The sequence below is a fragment of the Oryctolagus cuniculus genome, chromosome 8 (assembly GCF_051225735.1).
Source record: "Oryctolagus cuniculus isolate XC-2025 breed Fujian yellow rabbit chromosome 8, ASM5122573v1, whole genome shotgun sequence".
Lineage (NCBI taxonomy): Eukaryota > Metazoa > Chordata > Mammalia > Lagomorpha > Leporidae > Oryctolagus > Oryctolagus cuniculus.
Genome location: NC_142874.1, coordinates 2,592,182 through 2,608,692, shown reverse-complemented (window position 1 = coordinate 2,608,692; position 16,511 = coordinate 2,592,182). Strand labels below are relative to the sequence as shown.

The 16,511-nt window shown below is 42.9% G+C and overlaps 1 protein-coding gene across 1 annotated transcript in view; it reads right to left on the bottom strand.

Moving 5' to 3' along the window:
- The window catches only part of LOC100344946 (uncharacterized), a 147,342-nt gene that overhangs the window by 33,562 nt on the left and 97,269 nt on the right, over window positions 1–16,511 (bottom strand). The window contains exon 3 of the mRNA XM_089303079.1: window positions 12,368–12,486. Within this exon, the coding sequence (XP_089159205.1) occupies window positions 12,368–12,486 (119 nt within the window). The remainder of the gene's footprint in view (window positions 1–12,367; window positions 12,487–16,511) is intronic.

Sequence of the window (16,511 nt, the reverse complement as noted above, 5' to 3'; positions counted from 1 at the left end):
CAAGATTACCTTCTGCTGTTCCATAGTATAGTTAGATGACAACTGTGTACATATTAAGTACTGTATAAAGAACTAGAGGACAGGAGCTGGTAGGCTCAAACCATGAGAGGAAATGGAAACAGTAGTTGTCTAGCTTGATCAGTTTCTATGGTGTATATGTATTTAAATATTGCACTATCCCCTAAAATAGTGACTGAGTGGTACACATTAATCGAAACTGTTTCAATAATATTTTAAAAATCAGAGGCATTTGTATATACTAAAAATGAACTGTTTAAAAATGAAATTAAGAAAACATTTCTGGCTGGTACTGTGGCTCACTTGGCTAATTCTCTGCCTGCGGCACTGGCATCCTAGGTTCTAGTCCTGGCTGGGGCACCAGATTCTGTCCTGGTTGCTCCTCTTCCAGTCCAGCTCTCTGCTGTGGCCCAAGAAGGCAATGGAGGATGGCCCAAGTGCTTGGGCCCTGCACCCGCATGGGAGACCAGGAGGAAGCACCTGACTCCTGGCTTCGGATTGGCACTTGGCGGGTGAACCAACGGAAAAGGAAGACCTTTCTCTCTGTCTCTTTTTCCCACTGTCTAACTCTGCCTGTCAAAAAAAAAATTTCCATGTGTAACAGCATAAAATACAGTTAGGATACAATACCCTCCATCCCTGTTATTGATTAATGAAATATACAGCCCCAAAATCAGCAGATCAAGATGCATTTTCACTCTAACTTTCTGATCAGCCTTTACATGATTTGCAACTAGATAAACTGCAATTCCAAAAATGCCACTGTTGGGAAACTACATTGAACTCAGATAGGAGGATCCTTATATTGGTCTATTAAAATATTGCTATCAAATTACACAGAGGGTCATCAAACTTTTATCTGTGTCTCACAGTTAAAATATAGACTGCGAGTGGGTATTTAGCCCAATAGTTACATAGCTTCTGTCCTTTATTGGAGTACCTGAGTTCAATTCCTAGATATGCACACAGCTCCTGACTCCAACATCTTGTTAGTGCAGACCCTGAGAAGCAGTGCTGATGGCTCAAATGATTGGGTTCATGAAACTCACACGGAAAACCAGCATTGAGTTCTCAGCAACCAGCTTTTGCCATCGCATTTGCATAATAAATTAGCAAACAGGAATCCTCTGTCTCAAAGTCTCTTAAATTAAATAAGAAAGGAATTCATCAAAGTAAAAGAGATATAGATTTAGATGTCAGGTCACAACAAGGAGTGTGATACGTGTTAAATGAAAGTATAATGAAATATTTACTTTATTTCCATCTGAACTAATGGATAAATGTTTATTCAAAATGATAATATTGAAAAAGAACTGGATAGTTGTAGCTTCTCATAGATAAAAGTTAAGTTATAGAAGAGTGGGCATCATGGTGTCACCATATACAATGGCAGTATCCCATAGGGGTGCTGGTTTGTGCCCTAACTGCTCCACTTCCAATCCAGGTCCCTGATAGTAGCCTGAGAAAAAGCAAAAAAAAAGTGGTCTGATTGTTTGGGCTCCTGTCACTCCCAAGGGAGACCCAGATAAATCTCCTGACTTCAGCCTATCCCATCCTAAACTTTTGGGGCCATGTGGGGAGTGAACCAGCAGATAGAAGATATCTCTCTCTCCCCTCTCTGTAACTTTTTCAAATTGAAATATTTAAAAAAAAATTATAGAAGGGGCAGGCACTGTGGCGTAGTGGGTAAAGCCACCACCTACAGTGCTGGCATCCCATATGGGCGCTGCTTCGAGACCCAGCTGCTCCACTCCCTATCCAGCTCTCTGCTATGGCCTGGGAAAGCAGTGGAAGATGGCCCAAGCCCTTGGGCCCCTGCACCCATGTGGGAGACCTGGAAGAAACTCATGGCTCCTGGCTTTGGATTGGCACAGCTCCTGCCATTATGACCATCTGAGGAGTAAACCAGATGGAAGATCTCTCTCTCTTTCTCTCTCTCTCTGCCTCTCCTTCCTCTCTCTGTGTAAATCTGACTTTAAAGTAAAATAAATCTTAAAAAAATTATAGAAATAAGATTTAAGTACCCAATAAATAGTAAACTGCTAATTGAAAGTGAGTTTATCAGTTATAAATGTATATTATAATTTTTAGGAAAATCATCAAAAGAAAATTTTAGGAAAAACTGATCCTTGATATAGTGTGGGGGGCAACTCGGACTAGACTAAGTTACTGGAATTAAGACTTATTCTATGCATCTGCTCTCCCACAATATGGCGCTGGGAGAGGAGAAAACAGCTTCTACACAGCTGCCTCCAGTTCAACCAATAAACTGTAGGACTTGCTCCTGATTGGAGGAGAGCAGCGTACTCGGCGTGTGGGTAGCAGAGTTGGGATTGGTGGAAGGACTATAAAAGAGGAGAGAGACGGCATGCACCAGGAACATCTAAGGGGAACATCTATCTGAAGGAACACCTGTGCAGCCCCCGAGAGAGCCGGCTGGCGGTGTGCCGCTCCCCTGCGGAAGTGGGGGATGTGGCAGGGGGAACCGCCCTTCCACGGAGGTGGAAGGGACAGTAGCCAACCCGGGAAGAACCAGCAGCAAACCTGGGGAGGGCCGAGCAGACGAAAGAACAGTGCAGGGTCCTGTGTCGTTCCTCCACGAAGAGGGGGAGTGACATAATGGTGCCGTGACTCGGATATGAAGCCTAGGCAGGGTTTAGTGTCGTTCCTCCATGAAGAGGGGGAGCGACATAATGGTGCCGTGACTCGGATAGGAAACTTAAGAGGGAAGAAACGGGAAGAAGCTGGAAAATATCGGAGAGAGAGACTAGCAAAGAGCCTAGGGAAAGCCGGACGAAAAAGGTGCCGGAAGGAGCTATTGAAAGCCTAGGCATAGACTCGGATACGGACTACAGGGGGAAGCTGGGAGAAATCTCTAAGGTCGAAAGCGAAAGTGAAAGCTAGAACAAACAGACTCAGATACGGACTGCAGGTTGAAAGTGAAAGTGAAACCTATAAGAAACTTAGACTTGGATACGGACTGTGGGGAGAGGCCAGGAGAAATGAGGGAGGAATATTGTTGGAAGAAAACTTAGGGAAACATACCGGGTAGAGAAAAATGTTAGGGAGGATGAAGCCATGAGTGCAGGCCGAGGCGGAGATGGAAGCCATCTTGGAATTCTTCAAGTCACCCCGGGGAGCAAGAGGCGAAGATCTGGAACCAGAGGCAGAGACGTGGGCCGCCAGGTTGGAATTCGCCAGGTTAGTCCGGGGAACTTGGATTGAATGCTAGTGGCAGAGACGTAAGCTACGCTGTGTGACTCGCGGAAGTCGCCGCGTGCAGAGAGAGCACGGGGCGTGAATAGATAGAGAAGCGCGGGGCGGCGAGGTGCCGGGAAGCCGCGCAGAGCCGTGAAGCTGCCGCGGGGCGAGGTGCCGAGAAGCAGCCGCGGGGCGGGCTCCGGGAAGCCGCGCAGATGAGAGAAGTGCGGTCTGAAGCGGCTCAGAGCCGGGAAGCCGCCGAGAAGCAGCCTCGGGGCGGGCGCCGGGAAGCCGCAGGGATAAGAGAAACAAGTCTAGAAGTGAAATGAGAGAAATAGGAATGCTGGAAGATAGAAGTAAAATGGGAGAAATAGGAATGCCCGGAGATAGAGAAATAGAGAAATAGAAAGGCCTCCCCACAACATGGCAATGAGAGAGCTTGGATTCTGTCTGCCTGATCAGTGAGGCGATGAGCACCTGCGGGTGGCTAGCAGCTTATGCGCCGCAGGTTACCGAAGACAGGCACGTTATCAACACCAATAAGTCTCCCCACAATATGGCAATGAGAAGGCTTGGATTCGGTTTGCCTGATTGCTAGGGCTTGTAAGCACCTGCAGGCAGAGCAGAGCATGCGCTGCAGGGCACCAAACACAGGCACGCATCAGCGCCTAAAAACCTCCTCACAACATGGCGAAGAGAGGACCCGGATTCGGTTTGCCTGATTGATAGGACTTGTAAGCACCTGTGGGCAACTCTAGCAAGCAGAGCAGAGTGTGTGCCGCGGGGCACCGAAGACAGGTGCGAATCAACGCCAAAAATAAAAAGAAAGGGGGATCTGTGGGGAGCAACTGGGAGCAACTCAGACTAGACTAAGTTACTGGAATTAAGAATTATTCTATGCATCTGCTCTCCCACAATATGGCGCTGAGAAGGGAAACAGCTTCTACACAGCTGCCTCCAGTTCAACCAATAAACTGTGGGACCTGCTCCTGATTGGAGGAGAGCAGCGTACTCGGCGTGTGGGTAGCAGAGTTGGGATTGGTGGAAGGACTATAAAGGAGGAGAGAGAAGGCATGCACCAGGAACATCTAGGGGGAACATCTACCTGAAGGAACACCTGTGCAGCCCCCGAGAGAGCCGGCCGGCGGTGTGCCGCTCCCCCGCGGAAGTGGGGAATGTGGCAGGGGGAACCGCCCTTCCACGGAGGTGGAAGGGACAGTAGCCAACCCGGGAAGAACCAGCAGCAAACCTGGGGAGGGCTGAGCAGACGAAAGAACAGTGCAGAGTCCTGTGTCGTTCCTCCACAAAGAGGGGGAGTGACAATATAGCTTAATAGAGTAGACAAAATTAAGTCCTATCAAAATGAGATATGGATATTTGAAAGAGTGGGTAATAGGTTACTCATCATATGTAGTAGTACCTGTGTTTGAGTCCTGAAGAACTAGACAATGGCATTAAAATATACAAGAGTGGCTGTACCCTATACTACCAAGGATACCAATTCTTAAACTGGGTACCAACAACTGGGAACAGGGTCCAGAGATTCTTCCTCTAGTACGTAGAAAGGTAATACCAAGGGTGCCTTCCTCTGGTGAGAATACAAATTGATTCAAAGGGGGCAATTCTTGCATTTGGTCTTAACCAAAGGCAAGAAGAGAGATGAGCACATATCATATTGAGTCAATGCCAAGGCTCTGTACCTCAATCTTAATCCTGTAATGAACTCAGACAATGGCTATAGTCACCTCTGATGTTGCATGAGTAGCAAAGGGATCTAATTTGGAAGACGACTAGGAATGAGGTGTCATGACCTGGCTCCTATCATGCCATCTTGAAGAAAAAAGTCCTCATAGAAATCACCTCTCACAGAGCTGGCTAAATGGATTTACATTAACAAATCACATCTGCTTTCTGTCCACTCCATTTTGTTCACTTAAAGAAAACAGCAAGCATTTGATCACTTTTAAGTTTCTTCATTTAAAAAAATATATTCATTCACTCATTCATTTACTTGAAAAAGTGAACAAGAGGGGAAATGCACAAAGATAGGCAATCTTCCATCTGTTGGTTTTCTTCCCAAATGAAACTGGGTCATGCTGACCCAGGAGCCATATTGCTGGACAGAATCTAAGGACTGGGACAATCGAATGTTGCTTCTCATTCTTCAGCATTAACAAGAAGCTAGACTGGAGTGATGACAAGATAAGATTCCATGTACTTCATCATAGTCTGAACACATCCTGAGTGGCAGCTTAACTCACTGCAACAGAACACCCACCCTAAAGCTTTCATTTTTAAACTCTCTTCACCATGTAGCTTGCAATAACTCTGTGATTTCTGGATTATGAGATTTAAATAACCATCACTTAATTTTTTAAATAACTTATTTGTCAGGGCTGGTGCCATGATTTAGTAGGGTAAACCTCTGCCTGTGGTGCCGGCATCCCATATGGGTGCCGGTTCTAGTCCTGGCTGCTCCTCTTCCAATCTAGCTCTCTGCTGTGGCCTGGGTAAGTAGTAGAAGATGGTCCAAGTGCTTGGGCCCCTGCACCCACATGGGAGACCAGGAAGAAGCATGTGGCTCCTAGCTTCGGATAGCTCCAGCTGTTGTGGCCATTTGGAGAGTGAACCAACAGAAGGAAGACCTTTCTGTCTCTCTCTCTGTTAACTCTAGCTCTCAAATAAATAACATCTTTTAAGTAAACAAAATGACTTTTCCAACAACTATGACTATACTCCCATTCATTTTTTTTTCTCTTTTATTTAATGAATATAAATTTCCAAAGTACGACTCATGGGTTACAATGGCTTCCCCCCCCATACCGTCCCTCCCACCAACAACCCTCCCCTTTCCCACTCCCTCTCCCCTTCCATTCACATCAAGATTCATTTTCGATTATCTTAATATACAGAAGATCAGCTTAGTATACCTTAAGTAAGAATTTCAACAGTTTGCTCCCACACAGAAACATAAAGTGAAAAATAATAGATGATTTTTTTAAAATGATGATGAAATCAGATCAGACCTATTGTCATGTTTAATCCCAGTGAGAGTCAAGTTGGGAATTGAAAATTTCTTTCTTTTTTTTTTTTTTTTTTTTTTTTTTTTACAGAAGATCAGTTTAGTGTACATTAAGTAAAGATTTCAACAGTTTGCACCCCCATAGAAACACAAAGTGAAATATACTGTTTGAGTACTCGTTATAGCATTAAGCCTCAGTGTACAGCACGTTAAGGACCGAGATCCTACATGAGGAGTAAGTGCACAGTGACTCCTGTTGTTGACTTTACCAATTGACACTCCTGTTTATGGCATCAGTAATCTCCCTATGCACCAGTTATGAGTTTCCAAGGCTATGGAAGCCCCTTGAGTTCTCCGACTCTTATCTTGTTTAGACACGGTCATAGTCAAAGTGGAGGTTCTCTCCTCCCTTCAGAGAAAGGCACCTCCCTCTTTGAAGACCTGTTCTTTCCACTGGGATCTCACTCACAGAGATCTTTTTGCCGGAGTGTCTTGGCTTTCCATGCCTGAAATACTCTCATGGGCTTTTCAGCCAGATCCGAGTGCCTTTAGGGCTGATTCTGAGGCCAGAGTGCTATTTAGGACATCCGCCATTCTATGAGTCTGCTGAGTATCTCACTTCCCATGTTGGATCACTCTCCCCTTTATTTATTCTATCAGTTGGTGTTAGCAGATACTAGACTTGTTTATGTGCTCCCTTTGACTCTTAGTCCTTTCATTATGATCAATTGTGAACTGAAATTGATCACTTGGTATACTCCCATTCATTTTACCATTCAGAGGAAGCATAACCAATTAATTTGTTCTGGATCCAGGGGAACCATTTTTCTGCATTAATTCATCACTTCAATTTTCAACTTTTAAATGCCAAGTTATGGCCCTTTCCCATAATATAGACTTCTAAGTTATTTTTTCAAAATAAATGTTATTTAAAAAGATTTTTCAGATTTACAGAAAAAATTGCAAAGACAACAGTGTTTACAGATACACCCCATACCCCAGTTCCCACTATTACTAACACCTCATATTAACATGGTACACTTACCACAACCAATGTGGTATTATTTATATACTATCTTCTTTTTTAAATACTAATTTTCTTTTGAATGGCAGATTTACAGACAGAGGGAGAGATCTCTCATCCATTAGTTCACTCCCTAAGTGCCTGCTGGGACAAACTGTAAGGAAAAGGGGGTGGAAACAGAGAGGAGATAACCAGACCTCATTTATTCAAAGAAAATAAAGTTGCAGAGGTTGACCAACTACCAGTGTGCATACAGACCAAACACATGGCAGAGAGCAAAGACCCCAGGAAGCTGGGCCTTTTTATAACTTAGCTGGGCTAGGGGTGGGGGTGGAGAACAGTAGGTGGAGGTGAGCTTTCCACACAGATTTTCCAAGTTTATTTGTGGGCTGTCAAACCTGAAGAAGAATGCAGGGGGTGGGGTGGGAAACAATACAGAGTGTGAGACTGAACTGGTCTCTTGAAAGAAGGAAGCGGTAGCAAGAACCTAAAATGACTGAGGCTTATGTCCTTGTTCCATCAACCCTGACTCTGAGTATAGATAAGAGGGGGTGCTGTTTTTTTTTTTTTATGGCTACTTCCTGCTGATATGAAGCATTGACATGGGATGGGGTATCTATACTCTGGATCAGATTAATTGAAGAAGAGCAATCTTGTGTTGTTCTTGCATGATGGCTTGGTATATAGCAGCCATATGCTCCTGTAATTATCTTTGAAGCATGTCAATTATACATGGTAGGAATAGGAGCACTATGATTATGGGGCTAAAATGAGAAATTAGAAACATTGCCCCTGGTGGAAAAGATGGCCAAAATGATGAGGGCAAAGGGGGATGTAGGAAAGCAAGAGTCCTGTTCATAGTGTGAAGACAGTTATATGCCTGAACACTCCTGTTTTGTCTAGTGTGTATATGCTGGCAAGGAGCTGTAGGCTGGAGTTAGTCTGGCCTGCTTCTAGTCCTGGGCTCCCTCATTTCCTCCCTCTGTCTGTGGAAACCCTGGCTGCTGTTGGAGGTTAAGGTGAGGACAGTTCTTACTTCTTTGAGCTTGAATAGTAGTGATGTAGGGACTCGTGGTCAAGATAGGGTTCTGGCAGAAAAGGTGGCTTCTCAAGGGGCTGCAACATCAGCTCACAGAACTGTCTCCATTTGAGGTTTCATGTGCATGGCCATCTAGAATTTCATTGCTTCATGTCTGGAAGAAATAAATCTAACATGCAGATTAGATACACAGGGTCCAAAACTAAGGACAGTCTTTATTAGAGGATCTAAGAAAGGTGCTCTCCAAACCAGGAGGGAGTTTTCCTACTGAGAAGCAAACAGAATCTGACAAGAGGGGCTTAATAATAACCAGGTTGGCATTAAGGCCTGGCCAGGTATATGTGAGGCCCAGACCTATCTATCTCTTTACTTGGGATACTAGAAGAGACATCATAAGGGGGGCCAGCACTGTGGTGTAGCAGGTAAAGCTGCTGCCTCTAGTGCCAGCATCCCATATGGGTGCTGGTTTGAGTCCCAGCTGCTCCACATCTGATCAAGCTCTCTGCTATGGTCTGGGAAAATAGTAGAGCATGGCCCAAGTCCTTAGGCCCCTGAAACCACATGGGAGATGCAGAAGAAGCTCTTGGCTCCTGGCTTTGGATCGGCACAGTCTGGCCATCGCAGCCAATTGGGGAGTGATCCTGCACATGGAAGATCTCTCTCTTTCTCTCTCTGCCTCTCCTCTCTGTGTGTAACTCTGATGTTCAAATAAATAAATAAATCTTTTAGAAAAAGAGACATCATAAGGGAGGTGTGAATCTCTTTAAGGAAGACACCCTGTTGACTTCCATGACTAGCTGGCCTAGGAGAAGAGTTGTACTGAATATGTTAGTTTTGAATTGCTGGCATCTCTAAAAGGAAATTAATCTGCAATGTTATTGACCCTAGGGCATCACCCCAACAGTGATGATTAGTTTGGAAGCTGGACAGAAGGTTTTTTCAGTTTAGGGAGGGCCAGTAGGGCCTGCAGCTCTGACACAGGAGTTCTTCAACCCCCAGGGCAGTTGTTTCCAGTGGCCTTGCTCTTATCAGAACTGGAAGGGCTATTCAGGAGCCAGTTTCTGTCACAACAGCTGCATGCCCAGTGCCCTGACTCCTCATATTGAAAACTGGTGCCTTTTGGGAATGGACCAGCCTTATTGGGTCTCCCTGATGGCAGACCACCATGTAAACCAGCTGTTAATTGGTCCTGCCATCTATTCTTACATTGCTCCTGCTACCTAGCTCACTCCTCTTTTCCTTATCTCTATTAAAGTAGACCACAGAGGCAGCCTTTAGGAATGTCAACCAAGGTGGTGCTCAATCCCATCCCTAATCTTTGGTGGCCTGAGCTAGAAATTCTTGGTCACAGGCATGTTGTGACAGAGTTTTTTCTGTGAGATAAGATGATGCCCATAAGGAAAGCTATGTCCTTCCAGGTAAGATCAAATATTAAGACCACCTTATCCAAACTGTCTTATAAATTTTGAAGTAAATAAGAAAGTTTGGTTTGAAAAGAGATGGCTTGCCTATTTATTGCATCCATGGCAAGGTAAATCTAGCTGTAAAATCATAATGTCTTCTATATTTGGCTAGGCTATTAATACAGAAAATTGTTAGTCATCCTTTTCTAAGGTCTAAAGATAAAACTGTCAAATAATTACCAAAAGGTCCAATACCTTCTATAAACTATAAGAATACATGTAGTTGGAAATATTTATTGAATATCTAACACAAACATAAGCCAATTAAAACAGAGCTCTTAATAAATTTTCCCATACAGACATACAATATGTACACAAGTATAATACATAACATGCATTACAGGAGAGTGCAACAAAACAGTTTCAGTAATAGCTTTTTAAAATCTTTAACTGCCTTGTTAAAAATTACCAATTGATTAGAAAGAGTGAAAAGGAGTGTTGTAATATCAAAATTAAAGATTAAGACTATTTTCAAATATTTCTGCTTTCTTTATTCAGATTGACCAGCTGCCAGTGTGCATGCAGATTGAACACGTGGCAGAGGGCCCAGACCCCAGCAGTCGGGGCCTATTTTATATCTTAAGTGGGCTGGGGTGGGGGTAGGGGGCAGTAGGTGGAGGTGAGCTTCTCCACACAGGTTTTTCAAGTTTTCTATGAGCTTCAAACCTGAAGAAGAATATAAGGTTGGGATAAGAAACAATGTGAGACTGCCTCTTTAAAGACGGCAGGGGTAAAAAGAACCCCAAATGACTGAGGCTTATGTCCTTGTTCCATCATAAGCCAAAGCCAAAAAAGAGCCCAGAACTCCATCTGCATTCCCACATGTGTGGTTCGGGCCCCAAGCACTTGGGCCATATTCTGTTACTTTCCAAGGTGCATTAGCAGTGAGATGAATTGGAAGTGGAACAGCTGGGACCTCAATGAACACTGAGGGGCAATTGTTTCCATTGTACTTGATGGCTTAACCCACTGTGCCACAACATTGACCCTGATATTGACATATCATTAACTAAAGTCTATATTTGCACTTCCTTGCATATTACATAATATCCTTTTTTTCTATTCCAGTAACTCCAAATTATTATTTGAAAATCAGAATCTAGATCTTTTAATTATAAAAATAATGCATGGAGCAGTATTGTGATTCTGTAGGTTAAGCTGCTGCTGCTTGGAATGCCAGCATCCCATAATAGAAAGCCTGATATGAGTCCTGGCTGCTCTTCTGTTCCAGCTTTCTGGTAATCCAGCTTCCTGGTAATGCACTTAGGAAGGCAGAGGAAGATGGTCCAAGTGCTTGGATCCCCATCAACTATGTGGGAGACCCAGATGGGGATCCTGGTCCTTGGCTTCATCTTGGCCCACCCTAGTTATTGTACCCATTTGGGGAGTGAACCAGTAATGGAAAATCTCTCTCCATCTCACTTTCTCAGTCTCTACCTTTAGAAAATACATCTTTAGCAATAATGTGCATATCAGCTATTAATATTACAGAAAAACATAAAAATATAAGCATTATTCCCTTCTTTCTACGGAGTACTAGTCATACTTCCCAGAACAAACTACTCTTAAAAGATTCTTACATTCCATTCTGAGACTTCCATGTATATACAGAAGGGTACTTTAAAGCATCATAAAAAAGTAGAATTAAATTATTGTCTGTTTTACTGTAACAAATTTTTAAGTTCATTCATACAAGAAGGTTTCAAAACCATTTGAATGTATTATGAAAAATAATTGAAAGAATTTTAATTTTTGCACCAAAATAATGTCAGTTTTTAACTCCATTTTCCATGAACCTTTTGAAGGGCCTTCATAAAGATATATGTGCATGGGGCCAGCATTGTGGTGTAATGGGTGAAGCCACAGTCTTTGATGCTGGCATCCCTTATGGGCACTAGTTTGTGTCCTGGCTGCTCCACTTTTGATTGAACTCTCTGTGAATGTGCCTGAGAAAGCAGCAAAAGATAGCCAAAGTCCTTGGCTTTGGCACCTATGTGTAAGACCCATTTGGAGCTTCTGGCTTTAGCCTGGCCCAGCCCCAGCCATTGCAACCATTTAGGGAATGAATCAGCAGATGAAAAATCCCTCCCTTCCTGTCTATCTTATGAATGAAATAAAATGAGTAAATATCATTACATATTTACTATTTCATTGTACAGATATACCATAATGTATTTTACCAATTCTCTATGACTATACATTTAGGTTGTTTCTGTTTTATTCCCATGATGAACAATATTACAAGTAACTTACATGGCTTTATGTATTTGACCAAATATATGTAAGATAAATTCCTGCAGTTGAATCATACCAAAGAACATTTGCATTCAAAAAATTTTATAGAAAGATTTGTCAAATTTTTTCTCCAAAGGGACTCTACTGCATTACACTCACACCAATATGAGTGCAAGAACCTGTTTCCTCACATCTTCAATAAGTGTGTGATCAGAGTCAGAATTCCCTCAGATGCTTCCAATTTACCATCTCTTTTGATGCCTATCTTCAAGCTTTCTTTTCTTCCTTTTAGCTCTGATCACACTTAGTTTTCTTACCAAACTTCTCTGTGCATATGGTCCTGCACTTATTTCTTCTATACTCACCCTCTTCATTGCCTTGTCTCCTGCCTCCAACCTCACTTTTCCTGCTCACAAACTTCCTGTATAGCACAACTGAACAGAAAACAGGTGCTCTTTCCCTGGCCTCCCAACCTGCCAGCCTCCTGAACCAATAGAGAATGTTAATCAGGAAACATGGAAATAATTAATCTAGGTCACATTATAAGAAGAAATAAATTCCTATTGGTGTAGCCACAGGGAAAAGCCATCTAGAATTCTGTATTGTCTTTTATTAAAATGGAATCTGGGACTGGGGTTGTGGCATAGCCATAGTAAAGTTCCCGATTTTAGTGCTGGCATCCCATAAGGGTGCCAGTTTGAGTCCTGACTGCTCCATTTCTGATCCAGCTCACTGCTAATGAGCCTGAGAAAGCAGCAGATGATGACCCAGATATCAGGCCACTGCTCCCATGTGGGAGACCTGAAAGAAGTCGCTGGCTCCTGGCTTCAGTCTAGCCCCACCTTGGCCATTGTCATTTGGGGAGTGAACCAGCAGATAGAAGATCTCTCCCTCTCTGTAACTCTGCCTTTCAAGTAAATAAATAATGTAGGCAGCCTTTGCACAAGTCAAGGCTAATCTAGGCCTGTGGAATTCCTAGGATAAGAAAGTCACATACTCCCATCCTGAAGGAGGATGATAATCAGGAACGCTCTGTTAAAATTATCTGTGCTACTGGAGGCCCCGATAAGTTGCTTACATATGTTGTTATCTTTTGTGCTTCTTTGTGCTTCTTTGTTCTGCAGCTGGTTATGTACAAATACCACAGAGACATTAGAATAAACGAGCCTTGATCAGTCTTGTTGTCTTGGCTCCATTCTCTGCAATCGCTTGTCCCTCTTTTCAGTCCCTCTCCCTCCCTCAGGTTTCGTTTGACTGGTGCAGCTGGCCCGCACAAAATAAACCTTATAGAAAGAAAATAGGTAACTTAAAAAACAATGAAATCTTCTTTTTCTATATTGCATACTAGACAGAATTCCTGTCTTTGAATCAATAGCTCATGATTTTTATTCATTATTCCTTCTTTGGAACTGAGGTGGGAATAGGCAAAAAAGTGGATGAAAGAAAGGGAAAAAATGAAAACTTAAAAGTACAAGATTGGACAGGAAGACTGGAGAAGAAGGAATAAAAATAAGGTTAAGAAATAAAGCCAACTTTTAAATTGTTAAAAACAGAAGTGAAGAAAGGAGGAGGAAATAGGCAAAGAAGTATGGTTATGTTCTGAGAATTGTATCCATTAAACACATGGAATCTGTTCTCTTTATATTAATAAATATAAATCTGTTTAAAAATTAGAAGCTTTGGGCCAGCGCCATGGCTCACTAGGCTAATCCTCTGCCTGTGGCACCGGCACACCAGGTTCTAGTCCCAGTTGGGGCTCCAGATTCTGTCCTGGTTGCTCCTCTTCCAGTCCAGCTCTCTGCTGTGGCCCGGGAAGGCAGTGGAGGATGGCCCAGGTCCTTAGGCCCTGCACCCACATGGGAGCCATTGAGGAGTGAACCAACGCAAAAGGAAGACCTTTCTCTCTGTGTATCTCCCTCTCTCACTGTCCACTCTGCCTGTCAAAAAAATAAAAATAAATAAATAAATTAGAAGCTTTTTTTTTCTTTTATTGAGTCACTACTGTGTCACTCTAGTGCTCTAAAAAGAGAATCCAAAGGCAGGCATGGGTTGCAGGGTTGGGGCAGAGTGGAATGGGCAGTGACAACCCTATTCCTCTAACAGCAACCTCTGCACCTCAATTTCTGAGCAATCACCCACAATCAGCTTCATAAAATAAGCCACTTAGGGGGAAGACTCAGAGAAAAATCAATGACCTCACTATCTCTTTGCCTATGAAGCATCTTAGAAATAAGCATGCTGCTAAGAAAGTGAGATTATGGCCAAGCTATGTAAAGAACACAAGGATATAAAATTGGGAGGCAGTTTGGTGATTTATGAGCACTCACAGTGAACTGCAGAGGGAAAGGGATGGATCACAGAATGGGAGCCAAAGTAGGCAGCCCAGACAGCAGTGATCAACCAGCCTTTAAGCTGAGAATTATGAGTATTTGCAAAGTGTACAATGAGTTCTACATACAGCAACAGTAATTCTTGTCCCCTTAGGACATAAGGCAAAATATTTTTTTCCAATGTTTTAACTATTTATTTTTTCATTTCCTTTGAAAGGCAGGAGGAGAGGGAGTACAGAAATTTCTTCCATTTGCTGGTACCTCCCCAAATGCCAAAACAGCTGGGAATGTGCCAGCCTGAAGCCAGGATCTTGTAACTCCATCCAGACCTGGGTGAGTTCAGCTGATCCTGAGGACAGGGTCCTCAATGATATCTGCCTTTATAAAGAGACATCTCAGTACAAAATAACACCCCTAGTGAAGGTTTTTGGGATCTGAGAGAAAACAAACGCATCACAGATGAGAGCACAATATTAATCCAGAGGCTGCTGCGAGCCAACAGGTTTCCTGTCTACCTGAGAATCAACCTGGTCACAAGGGAAATCAAGGAAAGAGGACCAAGCAAAGCCACTTGGGCAAGAAGGAAGAGCCAGTCATGGGCAGTTCTGGGCCTGCTTAACCCTGGAATGGGTGCACAAACTAGCCAACTCCAATTTAGGCTGAGTGAACAGACCAGCAGGCTGGTCAGACTGTGTGAAGGGGCTGGCACTGCGGTGAAGTGGTTAAAAACCACTACCTGCTGTGCTGGCATCGCATATGGGCACAAGTTCAAGTCCTGGCTACTCTACTTCTGATCCAGCTCTTTGTTATGTCCTGAGAAAGCAGTAGAAGACTGCCTAAGTCCTTGGGCCCCTGCACCTGTGTGGGAGACCTGGAGGAGGCTCCTGGCTCCTGGCTTCAGATCAGCCCAACTAAAGCCATTGCAGCTATTTGGGGAGTGAACCAGCAAATGGAAGATGCCTCTCTGTCTCTGCCTGCCAAATAAATAAATAAATCTTAAAAAAAAATTGTGTCACTTATTCAGGAACCTGGATACAAGAGTGATCTAAAAAGAACTATGAAGAGATGTACACAATAGGAATGAGGGTGGTAAGTGGGTAATAAATGCACAGACTCTAGCCCAAGACAAAAGACAATGCCAACTTTCTTTTCTGTTGTAAAGTTTTATATTAAAGGCCTTGGGGAACATATCTGTAGGCAATTCATATGTAAGATACACATGGGCCATTTGCAATTGGTCCATAAATATTATCATTATTATTATATTATTATTATTTCCTTGAGCAGTGAGCATCAGCAACTACCTCAGGGAGGAACAATTAAAGGGAATTACTTCAGTCCCCTTCCTAGGGAATTTTGCATCCTACATGAAGCTCTTCTTACAACCACTTCTCTTATTTTTCATTTAAAAACAATAGAATCCTTTTTTTCTATATTCCATACTGGATAGAATCACTGTCTTGGAATCCATAGTGCATGATTTTCATCATTTTATTGTTATTATTTGTATTATTTTTTCAGGGGAAATGATTCATCCTTAAAGAGGCTTCTTTTTTTTCCAGATAGCCCAACAACTGCCTTGGAAATCACCTGTGATGTCGGATGGATGGACAAGCAAGCCAACGGGAGTCATCTTCTAGGAGAAAGGACACTTTACCCAAATGGCTATATTTCATTCTACAGAAAAATGCCACCTGAAACAAAGACCTTGTCCTTCAGTCCCCTGGTTTAAGCAAAGGGCACATGTGCATTATTGCAGGTCCGCACCCCTTTTCATTCTACTCACATGTGAACTATCCATACAGGGAAGTAGAGTGTGAGCCAAAAGTAACCACAGCAGAAGTGGTCAGTGTTTCCATTATAAAACTAATTTTAATGACCTCAAATTCAGTCATAAAACTTCTGCTCATTTCCTTTGAAAGGACACACACAAACAGCCATATTCACTGCTCTATGAAAACTCTAATGTGAACTGCTTATTTAGGAGTCCCTTTTTGCATTTAATTATAGCAGTTCTCTGCTGCTTATAAAAATATCTACATAAATAACTCAAGTACATCAGAAACTATTTTTAAAAAATTAACTCTAAATTAAAATAATAAAAAACCCTGGGGCCAGCACTGTGGCGTAGTGAGTAAAGCCGCCACTTGCAGTGCCGGCATCCCATATGGGTGCCAGT